The sequence below is a fragment of the Euwallacea fornicatus genome, chromosome 3, assembly GCF_040115645.1.
Source record: "Euwallacea fornicatus isolate EFF26 chromosome 3, ASM4011564v1, whole genome shotgun sequence".
In the NCBI taxonomy this organism is placed as follows: domain Eukaryota; kingdom Metazoa; phylum Arthropoda; class Insecta; order Coleoptera; family Curculionidae; genus Euwallacea; species Euwallacea fornicatus.
The window spans coordinates 4,461,454-4,484,131 of NC_089543.1; the positions used below are offsets into that span (position 1 = coordinate 4,461,454).

At 36.9% G+C, this 22,678-nt stretch overlaps 2 protein-coding genes across 5 annotated transcripts in view; one reads left to right on the plus strand and one right to left on the minus strand.

Annotated features, from left to right (window-relative positions):
* SK (small conductance calcium-activated potassium channel) overlaps window positions 1-22,678 on the minus strand; it is a 29,174-nt gene extending 6,496 nt beyond the window's left edge. The window contains exons 1-9 of one of the 3 annotated variants that reach the window (XM_066301827.1): window positions 22,403-22,678; window positions 11,347-11,425; window positions 11,088-11,293; window positions 7,052-7,311; window positions 6,765-6,993; window positions 4,997-5,248; window positions 1,379-1,723; window positions 717-812; window positions 236-660 (exon numbers count right to left, since the gene is read on the minus strand). In XM_066301827.1, coding sequence (XP_066157924.1) covers window positions 236-660; window positions 717-812; window positions 1,379-1,723; window positions 4,997-5,248; window positions 6,765-6,993; window positions 7,052-7,284 — 1,580 coding nt within the window. In that variant the 5' untranslated portion in view covers window positions 7,285-7,311; window positions 11,088-11,293; window positions 11,347-11,425; window positions 22,403-22,678. The remainder of the gene's footprint in view (window positions 1-235; window positions 661-716; window positions 813-1,378; window positions 1,724-4,996; window positions 5,249-6,764; window positions 6,994-7,051; window positions 7,312-11,087; window positions 11,294-11,346; window positions 11,426-22,402) is intronic. The other 2 variants (XM_066301826.1, XM_066301828.1) reach the window with 2 other exon arrangements.
* On the plus strand, window positions 6,284-18,808 carry LOC136350305 (sodium- and chloride-dependent glycine transporter 1-like). 2 transcript variants are annotated; one of them, XM_066301830.1, is made up of 10 exons: window positions 6,284-6,595; window positions 11,459-11,609; window positions 12,158-12,436; window positions 13,436-13,634; window positions 13,684-14,000; window positions 14,371-14,707; window positions 15,001-15,152; window positions 17,500-17,645; window positions 17,705-17,860; window positions 18,680-18,808. In XM_066301830.1, exons 3-10 carry the CDS (start codon window positions 12,184-12,186, stop codon window positions 18,785-18,787), a joined length of 1,668 nt encoding a protein of 555 aa, XP_066157927.1. In that variant the 5' UTR covers window positions 6,284-6,595; window positions 11,459-11,609; window positions 12,158-12,183; the 3' UTR covers window positions 18,788-18,808. The 2 variants fall into 2 exon arrangements, with proteins under 2 accessions (XP_066157927.1, XP_066157926.1); XM_066301829.1 differs by lacking the exon at window positions 6,284-6,595 and adding an exon at window positions 10,699-10,796.

Genomic DNA, 22,678 nt, shown 5'->3' on the forward strand with positions numbered 1-22,678 from the left:
AAGCGCATTAAGTTCAGCTAGTGGGGAAGTGAGAAGAATCAGCAAATTAGGCAACATTTTTTAAGGCTATATATGGATCGCAACTTGTCTTGGGAGTTAATCGTTACTGCTTTGAGCTTTCGTCTGAAACTAATACTACAAAATTAACGACCCTTATAAAACCTCCGCAGCCGCATTTATAGCAAGATTGCGCTTTAATGAAAGCTCAAATAGAGATTAGGGCATTAGCGCTTACCTCTCACATTGTCTTAACGTCCAACTAGCAATAATCCACAGAGACACCATAAACACTAACAGCACCGTCCCGGGACAAATAGTCATAAGAGTCTTGAGAACGAAACGTGTGTTGAAATTAATTCGATTTAAAGCACCGATGCTCCGCGATGAAGCGTCCGTAAACAGTTTACTATGCAACAGCATAACTCTGCAGATTAGGTATAGTCTTAAGAACATTGGCAAAGAAAGCGGCACGTCATACGGCACACACTTGGAACCCATGCCACCGTTTTGCCTGTTGGCCAGTCTTGTTGTCCATACGAATCTGTAATGTCCAGGAATCGGGTGCACGGCGCATATTATTAATTCCATGCTTATTTGGCAAATTCGTTGCCATGTCATTGCTATCCTCCAGTCGTCCGCACAGTTGTCTATCATAAATAGCTGAGGAATGGTAACTTTTCAACTAAACACCTGATGAATTTTGTTATCATGATTACCTGCACTTCCAGAGCATGATAGGCTACAATGAGGCCTAATAGTATCACAGTCGAGACAGATATCAATGTTTTTAACGCAATTGAGTAAAATTCGTCCTGGAAACCAATGAAAATTGCATTAATATTAATTATTTAAAGTTATGTAATTTGACATTTGCAATACCTACGAGGTGGCCCAGCATCGACTCTCAACATGAGATTTCGAAAATCAGTTCGAGATATAGATACAGATAAATGGGCCGAAGATATTCCAAAAAAAAAGCAAAAACTGCGGGTTTCTTTTTGTCTTGGTTCGGGGTTGAATTATAAAGAAGCATACAAATAGGGATGAAAAATTGATACGGAAAAGCATAAAGTTGAAGATGAAACACTTCCCATCTCCATTTTTATCTTTTTCTCTTAGATTATTCAATTTGTCAGAGGAGATATTCACATTTGATTGAATCTTTAGAAAAATTGGTGTATATAACTGGAAACTCCTATTGGAAACGTGTTCTACACGTTTCACGAAGATTATTCATTATTTTTTCTTTTTTAAATTTTTAATTTAAACGAACTACCCTGTAGCCTGAAGCGCTTGGATCGCACTCCAGGATGATTACAAGCTTAATGCACAGGCTCCACCATTGTGCCAGACTGCTCGCACTGCAGCTATAACTTACCTTACGATAAACACCGGCACTTGATAGTTCATTTTCAATAACCATAACAATAATCCCGAACATCCCCATAACTAAAGCATAGTCGCTTATCCTCTTCCGTTTCTCGAAAAGGGCTTTACGTCTTCCTAGGCGGTAGCCCACGTTGGGTTTGTGTTTGAGGCTGCCTGATGATGGTCCTTTGTAACTGCTTCCTATGTTGCGGTCTTCAAGAAACCGCGGGTATTCGATGTGGCCAATTAAGCCCGCAGTGTTTTCTTCTTGAATTTTGCCGCCCCCTCCTGTAGTGTCTTTATTGGAACTTTTCACCGCTCCCGGAATTGAGAGGGTGGACACGGGCTTTCTGAGCTGAAAATTGAAATTATCCTTCTAACACTAGATTAACAACTATACTGTCAACTCTAGGATTTTAAATAGCTTCAGAGCTAAGTACGGTAAAAACAGATATGTAATACACAATAACACATTTTTCCATATGCCAGTTGAATGTAGTGTTATAATACATGTAAGAGTGCTAATGTATGATAAAGGTAATCAAGCATGAAAAGCGGGATAGAAAGAGAGCCAAGATATAAATGGTTTATTAATATTATGTACATATGTGTTGAAGGGAAGAAGATACGTATGAAAGAAATCTAAGAACATGATGTACTCCAAATCTGTTAACTCGTTTCCTGTCGTAGGGTCTGTAGAGTGCAGGCGCCAGTCCGGTGTTTTCCTGACGCTGGGACATGCGCAACTAATTTTTGCTATAAATTAACAACACCTATGTAGAGTTTGTTCGATAGGATCTCGAATAACAGTGTATGAAACTCACAAGAAGAAGCTGTGGGCTGAAGTCGGGAAACGTTTCAATGACCATAGTAATGTGCGGAAAAATCATTAATGTGTCATAAATACGTATCTAGCAATAAACGAGTTCAAACTCGTGTTTTAAAAACTTACCTTAATCGATTTTGGCCTTTAGGAAAGAAATATATGCATGGACATGGAAATAATAAAAAGTTTTTTGCTTCGGGAATGTTTACACGTTTTGACGTTTTAATAATGAAAAAAAAATTAACTTTAGAATTTTTAGTGTTCACGCAAAAGAACATACAATGAATATAAAGTAAATAATAACATTTCTTAAACCAAAGCTGTTTTGTGGCCGCTTTATTGGCTGCGGCTGTTTATTTCAGATGGATAGAGAATGAAATTGAGCGTGAACGGCCATCAAATAGAACAGATAATTGAAGAAATTAAGCAACAAATAAGACGTTGTTTTGAAATGTGATTTAAAGTCAACATATAAAATAAACGAATAAAAACAACTCTTCCATTTTTGGAGAAAGTGATCGGACAATCTTATCTACAGATGCGCCTGGTTCGCGAGTGTCCGTTCTCCAACTAAATTTGAATAATAAAATTTCAAATTATCTTTGACTTTGATTCATCTTTCATATTCAATTTTCTTGTAAATTTTCAGGTGTATTTATGCCCCTGCCGCAATTAATTTTACAATCGCTATAAAAAAATAGGATTTAAAAAAAAATTCATTTATTCCAAATGTTAATTTTCAAAACTCAATCGCAAATTCTGGTTAATTTCCTCAATGATATGCTATATTTTGACACCACGTATGTTCGTTCAGTTTCACTCTCTATTTATCTATAACAATAATTTGCAACCAATGGAACGACTGTAAAACAGATTTGGTTGCGAATGCCTATTTTGCAATTTTGTTACTTAATCATATTCACCGTCCCTGTTTCTGCATAAGCATTAAAATTTTTTAACTTAAATTATTAATTCAAAAAATAAAACTTTTTGGATGGCAAAGATGTTATGAGCATACAGGCGGAAGTTCCACGAAGCAATAAACTTAAATGAGACAAGAGAGATTGTGGTGAATGAAATTTAATCTCGTGTGGTGCTCGACGTGATTACTTCTTTTACGATCATGGAAGCAAATAAACAACATTTTAATGAGGTAATAACTTGAACAAACAGCTTGAACTTTTACATTATCAGGGCTATATATAATTAACGAGAAAACCTACCCCACATCTGCCGGTAAAAGGGCCGAAGCGAGAACTTTTTCACTCGATTTTTGTATCTCTGAAAACCGGTTTTTACGTATGACCGGGGTTTTTACTAAGCTGCGAACAAAAATTAATATAGTTTTTCACAAATTTCGAAGTAGTATTAAGTTTGCTTTTGTTCAATTTTACTCACTACAAACCCTAATTTATACAAAATGTTTTTGGCTTAGTAGGTAAAAGTAAAAGCTCAGCTTTACGCTAAGTATTGGAAACATTGTAAATCCTTTAGAACACCTTATTATCGAGTAAGTAGCAATAAATAACATTGAATTACACAAATAATTATAAATTACTTTAACTACGTACCTAATTAATCCTCTTATTATATTTGGTTATGCAATTTCGTTGACTCTGGATTAAACCCGTGGAGGTGCGGGAATTAGCTCTAATAATTGTTCTACTAATACAATGCTAATTATAAGACGGGTGAGTTAATTAATTGACGAAATTCAAAAAAACACATCAAAGAGATTAGAGAAAGTGGAAGGAGGAGAATGAAAACAGAGAAAGAAGAAAAGTAGCCATATAGCCTGGGTCGAATAATTGAATATTAATTAGTACATACGAATTACTGAATTTGTTTATTTTAATTTGACTTGAAAGGTGAGTGTAATTATTAAAAAATATATATATAGTAAAAGAAATACCGTGTGTCCCAATGTTCGAATTAGTCAGCAACTGTTTTAGAGTTAGAGTCCGCGCAAAAAGTAGTTGAATAACCGGAGTGTATTCCACTCAATATACGTCTTCAACGGTTCCAAATAATGTAGCGTAATATTTTTCGTAGAATAGGTTTGTCAATAGTCGATAGTTTCATCCCGAACTGAGCCAGAAATTGTGGAAAACGGAAAAGTGTTTACCAGATTATTTAGTTATTTGTAAGTTTTTAGAGAAGATCATAATGATCTTAAAGGTACCACATTTGCGAATGCCCTACTTTTTTTAAATTCCCCGCATATTTTCTTGCAATTTTCAAATACACGCCGCGTTTCTTCTCCCAAACTTCGAGGCGATTTAACGTTTTGCTCTAACTCTAACGCTAAAAGATATATCGACCTACTACACGTTGCAATCGATTAGGTTTCGAGCGACAAACAACGGGGGGATCGACAAATATCGTTAATTGACCCAATTCCATAATTAACACCCGATTAGGAAAACTTAAAGGGCTCGATTGAAAACTCCATTGCATTCAAAAATGTACTCGTGATGAACTAATTACATATTTAATTATTCGTAATTAACGAACTTGAGTGTATATTACGCCAATTACCCAACCACAAAACAGACAGACACATAGTAGAGACGTAAAGAAGCAGACAGTAGCGAGTGACAATAAACAAGCTGTGTAAAATTGAAAGTACAGGTGTATAAAGTATAAATTGCAGAGTTAAGCCTGGTTTGGTAACAGATTTGCCAGATTTGCGCAGTACTCGGAGCTCAACGTACTCATACCTCCCGGAATATACGACAAGTTAATTAATGACTTGAGGAAATAAGTTAATTAAGGACTACGAAACTGGCCCATCATTCATACCTGGCGGAAATGTCGCATAGCGCCATTGATTCTAAGAGAATCAGCGGCTATGCCCGCAATGCCTCCAGAGTCATGGTCTCGTAGCTGTCTCAGAGAAGTGGATGGATGGGCCGCCCCCACGTTGTGGACACAGGTAGACCCACAACAGGGGGCGGCCGAAGCCTCAGGTTGTGAACTTTGCCGGATTATCCTCGAGCCTGGCAATGTTGTCACTATTGCCGCAGGAGCGACTGGACATGAACTGCAAGACACCTGGAACGTTACCGACATTTGCTGTCAACTCTCTGTTTTATCCATCCCGTCTTTAATTATCTTTATTTCATTCACTTTTATTTTAATTAACAATAATTAAGCTTCGGTTAAGTGTAGAATGCAGTACAACTGGGATTTAAATATTGTTACGAGTGTACACAAGCAAATTGCGTCAAGCGCAATGGGATGGATCGGGCGTGGCAGCCAAAAAGCGAAATTTTTGCCAGAGTCGGGTGAGAGACATGTTATTTCTCAATTAACACTCGCAATATATTTCTCACTTCAATTAATTTGCCCAATACGTAATAAAATACTTAACGTCAAAAAATCAATTTCTTACCCAACCCTGGTGGTAGTGTAAGGCAGCAAATGGTAAGCTAGAAGCAGTTCGTCTCTGCGCGGAATTGAAAATTTAATTACCAATTAGAATTTCATCTGAATTATTCGGGCGAAGCAGCCGCTTGATCCAAGATTTATTGAATTTTATAAATTCTTAATGCCACAGAAAGTAAGGGAATAGTTCCTAAGGAAGATTAACTGCAGTGCCCGAGGTCTAAGGGATATAAATGGATTTTAAATTGTTTTTAGCTATGATGATAGAGATATTATGTATGGTAAGGACAAAGAAAAAAAGAAACATCGATCTTTGATCGAGACCTAATTGGTTTATCACACGATAAGACAGGGCCAAGAAAGAAACTCGAGTTTCCTTAGCGAATAGTTGATCAATGCAGCATGGAATGGCAGCGCAGCTAGATAAGCCAGTAACGATTGCTTAATTGCGTTAATTGCGGTTGAACTGATCCAAACTAATGGAATTTTCCAGTAATTTAAAACCTAAGTTTAGCAATTCGTAACAATATTAACACAACACAAATAACGCGATTACACACTAATTTCACTTAAGAGTAATTAGGGATAGTTACTTAGAATTTTTGCGGGTGACGTCCTAGGTGTTTTTGCATCGTTTCGGCTGCACAATTTTACACTTCCATTGCGCGTTTTCACTCATTTCCTTTCTAACAAGTTCACAAATCGTCCACTTCGTAAATTAACCTACAATTCCCAATTAAACACCGATGTCAACAAATCAGCTCTATCTAGCTGTTTATCGCGAGTTTTCTGACTGGCGCACAAGACGCATGCGTTTGAGGTGTAGGAGACACTGCGCGGGGTCGCACACAAACCCATACAAAGCTATCACGAGCACATTAAACAGTCTTGCATTGGTGTTATTTAAGTATTTAAGTGCGTCAAGGGTGCTGAAGCCTTTTGTGCGTTCCAGGTTCGACGGTATATGGATCAGTACCTTGAGCTGAGCCCAAGAAAGCAGGTGGAAGAAAAGAGGTTGGTTCAAGTTAGTACCTTCTCAAAAGCTTAAAATTATGAATCGAAAACAAATAAAGCTGTGAGATGTCCTTAGTAGTTAAATCGTTATTTTCCGACCTCCAAATGACAACACGACTCCGGATTTTAGTAACGGCCTATTCTGACCAATGTGAAGTTGATTACTTACCGGTGTATTAAGGCAAGGACAGGTGCAATGATGTATAGAGCGAACGCTTTCGCGAGAAATAGACCGGCCGATTTTAAGAGTGTAGGCTGGAGTAGTCGATGTTCGTCGTTCTATTAAGGCCCTTGAGTTAGTAGAATACGAATTGGTCGCTAGCTGGAATGCATTTGATGAGCTTCTATTTCGAATGGGATGAGATGGCAGGTTTTGCTTGCAGCCTTTTACATCTAATCTGCAACCAAAATAATCCAGGTGCCATCTACAGTGTGCACCGGCCTCATAGTACTAACCTGCAGTGTAATTCGATATCAGGCACTGATCTGGTACTGTTCTCTTCCAAGCACAATGAGCCATCTTCCTCGCTGTCGGAAAACACGGAGAGTTGTGGATGCTGAGAGGACACCAAAAATGTGGTACATTCTTGGCGCATGAGGACCGGTTTTGAAAAGGTAGCGGGTGAGGAGGTGTTGATTAATGATTGCTGGCCCAGTAGAAGGCTTGCTGTTTCATCTAAACTATTCATTCTTCGAGCTCTAACCTATTTTATAACCTACAAGGAAATTTATCCTGTAAAAATATGTCCAAAGGCAGTTTCACTGAACATTAGCACAGCGTCTCTTGTTATGTAAACAGATCCCACACACCCTAGCCCCCTTTATTTTAAATTTGATGGCACACCTCAGTTTGAGCCATGTATATAGTCTTAAAGGTCGTATAAACCTTGATTCGATCATATTGAAAAAATCGAAATCGATTGATCAATTTTCAAATTAGAAGCAAAAATTGAAAGTAAAATGAATCTGCTATTCCTGTATTTTTGGGCATTTTACTGGAAGATTATCTGATAGATGAGGTGGCAGATTCTATACTACAGGGGCACCCACAAGACCATCGACACCGGCGTATTTTCTTTATGGATAACGCAGTGCGTTCTTTAACAAAGTAGCTATATTCCTATTCTTGTTTCATTATTTTCCTTCATTTCTTCTAAATTAAATTAGACCAAGACCAAAGGCACGTTAGCTACTTTGTCAGTAGCTAAACAGGACTTATTTCCAAGCAAGAATGTACATCTAGAGATCGTTATAGGAATGATGAGTAACAGAACAATCCCTCTGGACAGTAGATTTTAGATGATTCCAATATCCAAATTACGTAATTTTTCGAACATATCTTCATATAGATGTAACGGAACAACTAATGTAAAGTTTATTAACGTAAATGATCAAGCATGTCGGCGGATCGACAAAGATACAATCAATATCAAAATAATTCCATTAAATGTAGTTCTAGAAGAGCAAAAAATTAAACAATATACATAAAATTTCCGCAAAAATTTGTTAAAAATTAAACTAAATAGTTTTCATGAAAATGCTGAAACGCGTCGAATATTGTTTTTAGTTAGGCATATTTTGGTGTAACAGACATGTATAGAGGGTTATTCATGTAGTAGCTAAATGTACATTTTAATTTTTTTTCTTATGAAACCCCGTGTATATTATGACGTTTTTGAATTCTTTGAGAAATTCTGAACATATTTCATGGAACATACCCATGTCTAAGTTCAAAAATGTTCGAAAAAATTACAACGAATAGAAACAACGATAGAACAATGTATACTTAAAAAATAACACTACACACGACTACAATCTAATGTCTGCAAATTTAGAATTGTACCATTTTGATCTTCCTGACAGTGGACAAACCGCAAATCAAATTCCTCAACAACTTTTATTATGATTTGAGGAATTATTTGTTAAGGTTCTTAAGTAATTTTATTTTTTAACTCTTCTATATTCTTGGGTTTATTTAAATGGCACCTTATCTTTCAGACCAAAAAAAACTCCATATGAGTGAGGTCAGGCGATCTAGCAGGCCACTTTAATTACCTCCTTCATGCAATCCGTAGATTGTATTATTATTATCGGATGGATATGTTACATGAAATATTCTTAGAATTTTTCAAAGAATTGAAATACGTCATAATATACATGGGGTTTCAAAAAAAATATATATTTATCTATTACGCGGGCAGCCGTATGTTATGCCAAAAAACACACAACTAAAAAAAACATTTGACCTGCTTCAGCATTTTCATGTCAAATATTTCTTTATTTTGAACGAATCTTTGCGAAACTTTTGGTCATATTTGTATATCAAACATATATAAAATATGAAAACGAGGCAGAATTCTGGCCATGCAAACAAGCATTTTTAGAGATCCGCGTATGGACAATCAATAGCGAATCATTTGCTCTAGGCATCAGTTTGTGAATGTCAAATAAGTACAGAGTTTCACTACTCTACGTGAAATTCGCAAGGGTCAGGAGCTTAAGGGAAAAAAATATAACCCTCAGCAATAAAAAATTTTTTGTTATGGGAGCACGAACATATAGAATGCGATCTAGGGATAATCGATACCAGAACAATATCATAGAGTGTAATGTGGCAGACTTCAGCTAGGCACTTTCCACGATCAAGTTTTCAGAATTTGACAGAATACAATGAGGTAAACTTGCTAGATGAAAGATTTGTGGCCACATAAGTACGTATGTACCATCTAAAGATCTAGCGGGAGATTTAGGAGCAATCAATAATAAAGATAATAATCACTCTAGACAGCAAGTTTAAGAATATTAAAAATATATCGATTGTTCCATAAGAAATGCAGCGAATTTGTAAAGTCCTCGAAGCAGAAAATTTTACGCCACAGAGCCAGAGATCACCCACCAAATAATAAATATCGAATTGATCGAACTGTATGGAGAGTTTTGGAATTCTAAAAATATAGCGTTCGTCCATATAAGAAATTTAGATCTTTTTCTTATCGACCTAGGGAACTCAAGTCTTCAAGGAAGGAACAATCTATAGAAAATAGCTGGAGTCTCTTGGAATTGGTTTTCAACTTAGACGCCTTTAAATTGGCAATGCAATGGACGAAGTAAGACGATCGTTTCGGGAAATAGAATTGGACATTAAGAATATCGAGGAATCATTTAGGTTTTTAGTCCATTCTCTCTGGGAAGGATATTGATTAACTTCTAGATTACCCCGTATGGATGGAACAATACGCGGGTCAAACAATCGAATTGTACCTATGAACCTCCCAACATTGCCTAAAGTAGGAACTTCAAAAGATCAATGAATAGAAATTGCCCCTGCAACACCAGATAATATGCAGAGACTGTTCCATAGAAGCCTTCAAGCTGTGGATAAAATTTGCAATTTCGCTCTTTAGTAGTTCAAGAAAGTAGAAATTTTCACATTTCTCTACTTTATCATGTGATATATGAATGTGATGTTCCAGCCATATTATCCCTGCACTCACATTCGGTTGAAGAAGAACACCTGTCTTTAACTGTGACCAAGCCCAGGAGCAATCTTTTTACACAGGTCGGAGATCTTTCGTACGATAATGGTCCTTAACTTCCTTTCTCTCTGACATATCCACTCTAATCCACTTTAGCATTAATGTATATTCATTATACCTATGTGAATAGCCGTATGGTACAAAATTTTTGTCGTATCAGTGATTGAATAAAACATAAATATAATGCTCAAGGTGGGTGTTTTTGGTGCGTATCTAGTTTTATAACAAATGTTATTGTGTGTCAAAAGTAATTCTCTTCATTTCGCAAAATGAGATAACAATAATTCGAATATGATATATTTACAACGGTTTATTGTAGACGTAGCATCATGGAACCATAGCTGCCGTTAAGGAGCAGTTATGGAACATAGTATTACAGGCATGCGTCCGTTGAAATGACGGGCTGTTAGAATCCTAAACTATCTTTCTAGCGTGCAGCACCCTATATACAAACTACTGAGTTTGAAGAGAAATTTTAAAGACATAATTCAATTTTTTACGCCCACAAGTCTATCCTGCTTAATAATCCTAATCTTTTATCTTTTAGGAAGCTTGAAACCAAATACCCCTTTAATCCCCTTTAATTAACCGATAATGTTGGCATTAGCATCAAATAAAACCAATACTTATTATATTGTGATTAATTGTGCTTTGCAATGGTTAAGGTGAGTTATCCACGTTAAATTAAATATAGTTGGATTTATCCTGGCCAAATGAAATACCATGGAAATCTATAATTGGTTTCCAGTTATTAAGTTCACAGTCATTTGGGCGCCAATTCGAATGCTGCATAATCGTATTTATATGCATATGCTCAATTAGTAAAATTAAAAATTTTGTTACCATTGGAACTGAAAATAATCAAAATGTAGCTTACAAATAGACCAAATTTCTACTGATCTTAGCTTAATGATTAGTTTATTTACCTAGGAAAATACTTGATTTCTCCCACATACCTGACTATGCAGGAGCCCATTACCCCTGACGGTGCAAGCACTGTTCGACCATCTATCGAACAGTGTGGGTAAATAGAAAATCCCGCCATTCAATATGGTCCGCACAAAGTTCTGGAAAGAGAAATCCGTTTAAAACATAAGTCCTCTGGATACGGCCCCACAAAGACGTAAAATTCCCACTACGCTTGCGCGCATGTTAAATCTTCCTAGAATCGTTAAATATTAAGCCGATTTTCTATGCAGACCTCACATATATCACCATTTCATCTATGTTTCCTTATTTTTTACGTGGCTCGTTTCCAGACGACTCGACCCTTACCGAAGTTCGAGGCTGGACCCTAAAAACACAATAAAATACGGTTTCTTTGCAGGAAAATGAATCTCCTGCTGAGCCCGTTAACGAGCACGCTTCCCGGTCCACCTGGGGCAGCCCTTTAGAATTCGTCTTTTCATGCCTGAACTATGCCATAGGATTGGGAAACATCTGGAGATTTCCTTATTTATGCTACAGTAATGGAGGAGGTAAGGTATTAAATTAAGCGCAGAGCCATGGCGGACGCTCGCGTATGCGCTGTAATTGACTATTTAAATATTTATTTCGCGAGATGAAGTTCGAGAACGACGTGCAAAAGGAGGGCTCATTTTTACTTGAATAACTGAATATTTCGTTCGGCTTTAGATGAAATCATTATCATATTTAGAGACGGAAAATGTTCCAAATGCATTTATTCCTGTCTACGGTTTGATAGAATAAACAAGCCAAAGGTGCAAATACCGCCAAGATTGACCCTGACCATTTTAATCCATAATGCCATTATGAAATCGATGAGCTGTACAGCACTTACAAGGATCTCTGAGGTTAATTATAGAACTTGTTCAACAAACACACAAGTGCTGCATTAATACAAATGTTGTATGAATAAGATAGAAGATTATGTATCGATTTACTTGATATCTTGTTTAAGCCATCGTTAATAAGACCTCATATTTGATACGCAACCAGTATGAGCCTTCTGAAGTAGCGCATGCCGTTCATATATTCTGCTATGAAAATTATGATTTAATTTCAGGTGCTTTCCTGCTGGCTTATTTTATAATGCTGATACTAATGGGAACTCCCATTTTCCTCTTGGAACTATTAATAGGGCAATACTCAGGATTGGGGCCGGAGAAAGTGTTCAAGCACATCGCTCCTATTTTCTCGGGATTGGGGTACTGTTGCCTAATGGTCATCTTCCTAATTACAATATATTACATGGTAATCGTGGCTTGGACTAGTTTCTACTTCTTCGCCTCTTTCACCCTGGATTTGGGATATGGCCGATGTGATAACGACTTCAACAGTATCGGCGAGTATTAACCTGTCTAATGCAGCATTACAGCATGCAATCAGTTGGAAACTTTGTACTTAAGTTTTGCAAAGTTTGCCTCAATGTTGGGAATTAATTAATTAAAATTCAAATGCAAAATACGTGGAAAGCGTCTTCAGTGTGCGTGACTCTTGTGCCTGACACGGTCTCAAGACTGCCATAGTTTTAACTGGAACCGTGAGGTGGATTTAATTTGGCACAGTCCCACGTAAAATCGCGTCTCGCTGAAACTTCTTCGTATATACTCGTTTATCTTCACCCTCCGATGGTTTTCAATGTAGTTTCAATAGGTTTCAGCCGTTGCCTGAATTTGAAAGAGTTTTTCTAATTTCCGCACACGCCTATACATACAGAATTTATCGTGTATTTCCCTGGTAGATTGCTGCCTCGTTCGAAAACAAAATCACTCAAAGCATTTGTCTCGATTTGAATGTCTCACTTTAAGACACATTTTGAAAAGCGTCTGATTAATGATAGTTAGAGTTAGATGCTATATTAATCAATAAAAGCTTTTAGAGCTGTTTCTTTTTATTGTAGTAGAGTTCTAATCGTTCTCAAGATGCATACGTTTGTGTTAATTATGACAGAAAGAATTTTTTTTAAACATTTTTCTATGTAGATTTCAGTTATGACAGGGCTGAGCACTAGAGCGCATGTCCTGTTTTGGTGTCAAGTCAGCAACGTCTTGGTGCGCAGTTTTACCTTTTAAACAATAACAGTAAACTTTCTATGAAACAAACAATTTGCTGTCAGACACTTCAATTGTAACCAAAAATTCAATAATATGTTTGTTATGCTATATTTTTATTTATTATCATATAATAGTAATAAATAAAAAATAACGAGGATTTATTTAAAGTGTTTAATCTGAATGCGCCGTAACCGAATATGACACTTGCGGCTGACTTGCGTATTAAAAAAATATTATTATTCTGCTTGAGACCTGTTTTCAAGCTTATATACATATTCTATGTCCAGGTTGCTACAGCGCATCATCAGAAGCAAACTGTCATGAGAACGAAACTTGGTATAAAAGAAACTGCACTTTAACCGCTAAACTTTGCAAAGACTTAGGAATGGACAGTGCAGTAAACCGTACTTTCTGCAGAAAAGGCTCTGAAGACATCTCTATTAACACCGTGATCAACCGAACGTTAGCCTCCTCAGAATACTTCAGGTGTCGTATATTTGTTTCTTATGCTTCAAGGTGTGAAGTTAAATTTTAGGGACTACGTGTTGGGAATTGGGGATTCAACTTGGGAAAATTTTGGAACCATCAAGTGGGAAATTTTGGGTTGTTTGTTCTTTTCCTGGACAGTTTGCTATTTAGCAGTACTAAAAGGTGTTAAGACATCAGGAAAAGCTGTTTATTTTACAGTGTCCTTCCCCTACGTCATTTTGACGGCCCTAGTGATTCAAGGAGTAATATTACCAGGAGCTTCCGATGGAATATTATTATATCTGAAACCAGATTGGGAGAAACTGCTAAAAATAGATGTGTGGGCAGCCGCAGCTTCCCAAACCTTCTATTCCTTTGGAATTGGTAGGTCCGAGCAGCTAAAACTTTTAATGCATACTTGCAGACAAATATGATAGGTCAAATTCAAGGGGAGTCCTTCGCAAATTTACCTTCACCAGAGATTATAATGCAAATTGCATATCCTAATAAAAGTGTGTTTCCCCTTAGAGAGAGAAACTGTAAGTAGGTCAACAGCCTCATTATAGCAAGAGCCAAACTGAAGCACCTTATTAGGAAAATTGAATGTTAGGTATATTAGAATAACGAGCTTCCTGAGTTCTGTCATGTGTGTAATACGAACTTGTGGCTGTAAATATCTAGAGGGGATCTTATTAAGATATCATTAATCGAGTAGTACTTAAATGTAATTTCATTATTTTCCAAATATTTTTAGCTTGTGGTTCCTTAATCACTTTGGCATCCTACAACCGCTTCACGAATAACTGCCTTCGTGACGCAGTAGTGGTAAGCGCAACCAACGCCTTCACCAGCGTGTACGCAGGTTTTGCTATTTTTTCAATGTTGGGCTTCTTGGCCAATGAAATGGGACTCCCAGTAGATGAAGTTGCGGACGACGGTCCAGGGCTGGCATTTATAGCCTATCCCGAGGCCATTCTTCGCCTTCCAGGATCCACTGCCTGGTCCCTAGTATTCTTCTTTATGTTGTTCATTTTGGGACTAGGCACGCAGTTCGCGGGAGTTGAGGCCATCAGTTGCTGCATTTTGGACAAGTAAGAGCCCTAAATCTATGACATGAAAACACAAATATTTATCGATTTCCCTCCTTGGGGCTGAGAATATTAAAGTGAAAGTTACACATAATTTTCAGGAAAAACGCGATACGTTATAATTTATGTCAACAGGACACGGAAAGCTACTTAAAATTTAAGAAACAGTTTGGACACGAACGGTTCTATCTGAGCTGTTTCACATGTTAAGCTATATAATATGAGAGATACTTGACTGTCTAGATACATATGCAAATTATTAGCCCCTCTAACAGGAATACCTGCTTGATTTTCAGATGGCATCACCTCAGAAAATATAGATCTTATGTAAATTTGGCCATTTGCTTTACCTGCTTCATTTTGGCTATTCCAATGTGCTTTTCTGGCGGCATATATTTATTTACTCTAATGGAATGGAACACTGCCTCGTGGGCCATTATGCTAATAGGTAAGTCATTGTTAACCTCGGGTGTCTCGCCAGCAATCGCCCTTCGATGTTTTGGGAATAGTATCGAATTACGGAAATTTAGTGTATGCGCAAATCAATTTCGCTAATTTGCATCGTTAAACTGAAATTGAAATCCTGAATTTTATCGTATCATAAGTTGCCAAACAAATGCATTTTCAAAGGGAAAATCGCAGCAAAACCGTCGCACTCTTGCAATTTATTGCTGATATTAGTCGCACCGAGCCATACTCTCACCATGCAGCTACAATTTGATTCAAATCCATCGCTGCTTTCCCTTTATTATATTTCGAGAGCCACAAATCTAAATAAATAATGCACACTTAAGATTTACATCGAAACCAAAGGCAGTTTGTTACAAACTGGCCATAAATTCAATTCTCAAAAGACTAGAAATCCCGGTTGTTTTTGCTACTTTTTTCATACGAGTTATAGCCAACAAACTCAGCTGTAAATATCGTATTCAACAATGCTTCTTAGAAAATCGAGTCCATATAAAATAATAGCATCTCCTAGGATTTTACACAATGGATCATAAAATTGCTCTAATGAGCCTCTCCTAGGATTCCAGGCTTTACAGCACCATTTAAATGGATTTTTCTCTTCACCTCCTTTAAGCTTCGTATGTTGCATGCTAGCACGAGTGGATGTAAAAGTCACGCGTGAAACACGAGCAAACTTATGCGTCTGACATGTATAAAGTTTTGGTGTTTTATGTGAATTCCTTTACGGAATTAGTTCATAAACACTTCATCCCAACAAGCGATAAATAAAACTAAAAATTAATTTCAAAAATTAAATAAAAACGTGTTAAAATTTTAATCCCGCGTCATCTCGTCTTAGATCAAGATTTTAAGATTACCGCTACGAAGCTTGGCGTAATAACACGTAAAATCGTAAAATTCTTATTATTATTTTTTTTTTTTAATTGAAACCAAATTTGTTAAATAAATTCCTAACAAAAAAAGCTATGTCGCACAATGTTTCGTCAATTTTAGTCATTTCTTCTCAAATTAGGTACATAGGCCTATCATTAAATAAACCGATTTTTTAATGATATACAGAGCAAAGAGAAATGCACGGCAAATATGTAAAATTATGAACTCACTCTATTTGATATCTACGGCAAATCTGAGATTCTCATTGTGCCGTTGTTTAACCGCCTTGGTCGATATCTCCGAGCATGTTAAAAAAATTACGGCCCCTTTCAAGATGTTTGCGTTCCTTTAGTCCTTTCCTTATATAACGAGTATTCGTTATCCGATTTTACGAGACAAACTAAGTCTAAAAGCCCATTGAATACAAAATCAGCAGCTACGGCTTGATAAAAACTTTGTTTCGGCTTGTTTTACGAGGAAGAAACCAAATTACCAGAACTTTCGTTACATCCTCTGTTAATTAACTCTTCAATTAAGAATTTTGGATGGAGTATCATTTGCAACAGTAATAACAACGCAACAGGAAAACGGGAAAACTATTTGAAGAGCATCCGTAGCTTCTATCCTAAAGAGAAGTCGGCAATGCATAGGACACCTCATGGGAGTCCTAACAGGTCATTGTAAACTAAATAGACATATACACCTCTTGGGAATGAAGGACAGGGCACTCTGTAAACACTGCGGTGACGGAGAGCAATCCTCATACCACTCCCCAACAGTAACCCAGAGGTGGGTACATCATACTTGCAAGATTTTCGGAGCCCTCTTTCTCCTTCGGGACAAATTACGGACTCTTGAGTGGGAAAACACAGAAATTGCCCATGAAGAAAAATCTAATTGAACTAGCAGAAATTTCTATCTAGATAGTGGATACGTAGAAATTTTAACTGATGTATTTTATACCAACGCAACTACGATTCTAATCGCACATTGTGCATGCTACTCTTGCAGAAAATATGTTAATAGTTGTTAAAAAAAAACTATCCCGAACCCATCCGAATCTCAGAACTAACTTGACGTGTTTCATCTCTCAGATCGGGCCTGCCTCAGGGTTTTCGGGTTGGGCCAACCCTGTAAAGCTTTAAAATTCAATGAATGCTCGGCGCATGTGTTTACCACAAACACATGCAAGTTCAAACCATCTATCTTCATTTACCTCAAACAGCGTTTCCGCGTTTCTTGTTTACTTACTCCATTGAAAATGAATAAACTTGCAAATCTAATGCTAACTTCAAAGAGTTACGGTTCGACTTAAACGCTGCTGTATCTATTATCTCGCTATCCCAAAATTCTATCCTTCCGAATACCTTTATGCTACAGTACAAAGCATTATTTAACATTAATATGACCATAAGATTTTATTTAGAAACTCAAGCCTAATTCTTTTGCAGGATTTGGAGAAGTCATCGCAATCTCCTGGTTGTACGGATGTCTACAATTTCTCCACCACATGCACGACATGGAAATGAGCATGAGAAGATTTTTCAGGGGTTACTGGTGGTTAAGCTGGGTGGTGATAACGCCCGCGACCCTTCTCGTAAGAAGCTTTTAGTGTCAAACCATTACTCTTCATTGCCTTACAAATGAAATTCATAGGGAATATTTGTATTTCAAATGGTGTACTACAGTCCTGCCTCGTACGAAGACTACGTCTTCCCTCTGTGGGCTGATGCGATTGGCTGGATGATTGGGATCTCGACACTATTACCCTTTTTCATCCTAGGATTCCATGTAATTTTCAAGAGGAAATATGTAAGTGCATCAAAACCACTGATATAGCATGCGTTCATCCACATAGTTTTCACCCCTAGAGGGCCACTTCCATTAAAAATGGAAGCCATTAAATTACATGTGTGTTAACAGGTTTTTATGCCCTTGCCATTTGTTCGAAAATTATGGGGAGTGATTCAATTATTGTTGGGCATGAACCTTCAGGGATTTAACAATATTTGCTCATGCTTTGTAATTTTGTAAAAATGACCTTATCGCGCAAAATGAACTAATGTTGACAAAAAATGGAGAATATCAAGTAAAATCAAATTAAATATCTAAAGCTACCGAAGGTTACAGTATGACTGCACGTCTATTCGAAATTTACATTCCCGTGCAACAATATTTTTTCCACAATCAACCCTGGAAGCATCGAAAGTAATAGAGGCTTCTGTCAATATTGATTGATGAAGCAGACACGTGAAACGGAACAGGGAAAAGCTATTTTCCCAGGTAAGAATTAATTGTCTCTGCTGCCAGGAAGAGCTTCTAGGAAAGAAAGTAAAGAAAACCTTTCTGTGCTACTGCTGCTGTTGCTGCTTATTTTTATATTTTTCGTCCTTTGTTTTCTACCGGATGGGCAACGAAGCGAGGTACACGGCAATATTTCAGTATATACAGCGACCTATATAATTTCATTAGTCACCGAGGAATATTCACAAAACTGCAACCCCAAACATCCCATAAAAACTAGCAAATCACCTACATAATACCCGCCCTGTAGAATCGCCAACCACCAAATAATCCTCACTTACATGCAACGGATTACGACTAATAGAGCTAATTGAATTGTTATTCCAGATTGGTATAGACTTGTTCCGGCACACAAAACACTGGAAAGCACAATCGTCTGCAGCACTGGAAAAGATACGTCCATCCAAACTGTCAGAGAAAACTTTACCAGCATAGTATAATAAAGCATAACGAAACTTTTTGACTTTTATTAATTTACTGTTGGGGCATTATCTCGGGGCAATGTCAAATCAGTAATTATTCACGTGTGACAATTAAAGTTGTTTAAACGAGGGTCACATTTGATCAGAGATAGAGCCGAAAATAAGCCTTGGCCCAAAGCTGACAAATAATTAACGTATGAGAGTTTCACTTTATATGTGTGTCTTTTAACGGCTGTCCACGCATACTACATGTGTCATGCTTACCGCAGTTCAGGGATAATGATTTTTAAACGAAGACATAAGGGACGATATAAATTTTATGACTAGTGGTGCTCAACAACAAAATGAAACTTGCTCTTTATTTAATTTTTGGTTCTTTCTAAACATCACTTTTAGTTTATTTAAGAAGAAATTTAATAAATTTAGTTCTAATTAGAGCACGCAGTCCAAATCTATGCTCTCGTTGGCGGAATACATGACCGGCGCGCCACAATTGAGTGACCCGAGGACGGAGCACGCGTCTTGCTTCGCAAACTTATTTGTGTTGAAGCGATAATTTGTCGGTCGAATTTCTGACTTAAAACGTCAATTTCACATCCGATACGGCTATGTGGATTTATAAAAAAAAAAAGTCAGCAATGTGCGCGTAAATAACCTAATCATCTTTGAGTGCTGCTGGCAATGCAGGAAACAGCTTGATTTGAAATTTTATGGCATTGTTTTCTCTCCAAACTTTGGCTTGCTTCCGGCTTTATACAAATAGAATATTATGACATCTTGGCGCCTGGCATTGGTTTGATTTTGGCACTGAACAAAGGACGATATTACTTACGACTTAGGTGGGACACCGCTGCATCCGTTATAGAGACAAATATTTCTCTACGAAAAAAACCTAAATGATAAATTAATAAGTTTAGCGTTCAGTCAAGTATTCCGGTGAAAATTGGAAAGTTCTAATCTAGTCAACCAATTTGGAGACGTGAAAAGCTGATAATAGTATTCAATGCAGCTTATGCATACAATATTCGCATTAGCAAGGATAACACTATTTGATAATACTTTAACACTATAGAACATGGCAATGTTAGTTCAGGCTTGGACTTAATGTTTATGGAAATAAGTCGATTAGCGCGTTAGCCCGATTCATTTTCTATTATGGACGTAATCAATTCAATCACATAGACTTATCCTCAATTTATGTAATATTGTGATTGACTAGACATAGTAAATATTAGGCCTCTTCATTTTATGAATTCATCGAATACCTATCGAGTTACTTCTCCTACGCGCATCGAGTTTCTACAAATAGAACATGCATTCTCCGTTTACACATCGGTTTTTATGTTACGTAATTAATTCTTCGATAATGCTCCGCATTCGATTTAAAAGTGATCGAAATAATTCTGTAAATATGAGTAAAAACTTAACAATCGTATTTATTGTTGTCTAAAGTTGCGTTCTTTGGAGGAACAATTTCAAAATATGAGCGCTCTGCGATTGGTACTTTCTTTTACCTATAAATTGGAATCATTAACATTTATATTTAACCTGCTTAATGTCAAAACAAATAAAATATCTGGGACGGTTATAATGACTTGCTCTTCCAAATCAATCAATAATGTGTCATACTTGAAAATAATAAACTATAAGCAGCGGCTGGCCCCATAAAATAATGAGTTAGACTAGAACCACAAACTTAAAGTGGATGAAAGAGATAGAGAAAATCAATTGTTTACACTGATTTGTTTCTAGATATGTTAATTTTTCCGCTATGGGTAATAAAACATTACTGTTCCTATAAAACCAAAAAATTATTCAGTTGTCATGGTTCATATCAACAAAAAGAAAGATCGTGATGGTGACATAAGGCTGAAACGTCGGATATAAAATTTTCTGAATCTATGTTTTATAGGTGAATAATACTAATAGCGAACTTTCGAAGACGAACAACGTCAGGAAGGGAAACAAACGATTTTACAAATTTTCATTCTTTCGGATACTTCCAGAGAAGCGGTCAAACAAATTCTACCAACTCCAGTAAGTACCACAAGAAACACTCCACCCTGGTGCGGGCGCAGAGTCTCACCGCTGACCGTTACCGGTTTCGTCCTCGTTAGTTCTCATCAAAGAGCTACATCACATCAACCTCGTGTAAGGCATTAGCTAGAAGAAGATAACAGGAACAATTGCTTCTAGAGATATTATCCCTACCGACACTGAACTACAAAATTTACCTCCCTGAATGACGTTCTAGGGAAACTACTTGTAAAAAAAAGCCTTCATTAGGGAACCCATTGGTCTCAGTGCCTTTTGGTCGGTGTGATGTAAACCACCCATCTAACGAGAATTTGCAGCGATTGAAATGATGGGACAATGGGAAAGGCGATTTGAATGGAAGGGAGCTCATGACAGGCTAAAATCACCATCTCGTTAATTACAACTTTCCAAAAAGCGGTGCTTATCCATTGGAAGCGCTTCATGCACCAGTTCTTTAATCCCTTAGGGAATCCTGGCAATGCGGCTAAAGGAAAATACAGAAAATTTCCACTCCTATTATGATTATTTGTGGAACAAAATCTTGTACATGTGAAAAGTTGTGAAGAAAATCATTCTTAACGGGGAATAGCAATTTTGCCCGGGAAGATTTACTGTCCAAATTTTGTTGAAAATAATTAATCATAATTTGGCGCCCATTGAAAATCATTGATGAAGAGGTAATGAAAAAGCAATAATTTTATCGTTAAATTTAAGTATCGCGATGTTAGTGATTTCGCTGTTTAAGGGGTTTGAATAAATATTTAAAAAATAATACATTTTATCAGAAATTATTCATTTCGAATTCAAATCAAGCTATTCAAATAGACTATACTCCAAAGCTTCACGGTTACAGGAGTCGGTTTTATGAACCAGCCACAAAAACTTTCCACACAAATGACGATGACTTGAACATCAGAGTCAAAAAAACAATGAATATCAATGCCTTCACAGATTGTGAAGCAATTTGTTTCATTAAACGAGTAGCTCGATAAAAAAAAGTTTATTGAAAATTGGTTTTCTTTAGGTATAAAACAAACAGTAACGAGTTCAATTTTAATGAATATCTATTATCTGTGACGTAGAGGGATCTACAAGCCACAAGGTTACAGAAATATGACGAAAGTAGTGCCGTCATAGATGAGGGGTAAATTCCAAGGGTCAATGATGCATACTTTACTCATGTTTTAGGTTTTTATGGAACTTTTATTGAGCTCTGGTCTCGAGGGGAAGGTTTCAATATTTTAAGGTTGCATGTTTTTGGTGTCGCGGTGTCCAGTTTGTCCGAATAATTAACCTAAAACTAAGCAACTCCACACATATAGTGCTACTAAATATTCTATTCACCGCAAAATCGATTACATTCAATTCGTTCTGACGGTCTTCTATTACATAAAAGTTTTCCTCTACCCCAAGGAGGCAAAATAAGGCGGTATCATTAAAAATTTAGCCGTATGAATGTATGATGTTTTCGTCATGGCTGCAAAGGAAAAATTGACTTTTTTAAATTGTGCCTCGCGTGAATCAAACATGAGAAAAACTAGTCAATTTTTTAGTAGAACCAAGGAAATTACAACAATGGAACTAATATTACCTTAGCAGTAATATTAACTAGTAGAGTGTATAGCGCGTTCCTCCGCAAAGGTCAGTTGAAAGGCACTAGTAGCAAGTCGAATATTCTTAAAAGTTTCCATTTTTTAACACTGTGTATGTAGGGAAAACACGACGAATTTTCCGGCGAAATAAACAACGTTGTTTTACAAGTTTTCCGATTATACTACACGTTTTATATTTCCCGAAGCTGCGCCGGTTTCCAGCATGGCAACGCCGATGCGCGTCGCCTTTACTGCGATCCCTGTGCCGTACAATG

Excerpts from the sequence above, each read along its gene's own strand:
- LOC136350305 (XM_066301829.1), top strand. Across the intron at positions 11,610-12,157 it reads ATGCTACAGTAATGGAGGAG|GTGCTTTCCTGCTGGCTTAT; the intron begins GTAAGGTATTAA and ends ATTTAATTTCAG. Across the intron at positions 14,001-14,370 it reads CTTCTATTCCTTTGGAATTG|CTTGTGGTTCCTTAATCACT; the intron begins GTAGGTCCGAGC and ends AAATATTTTTAG.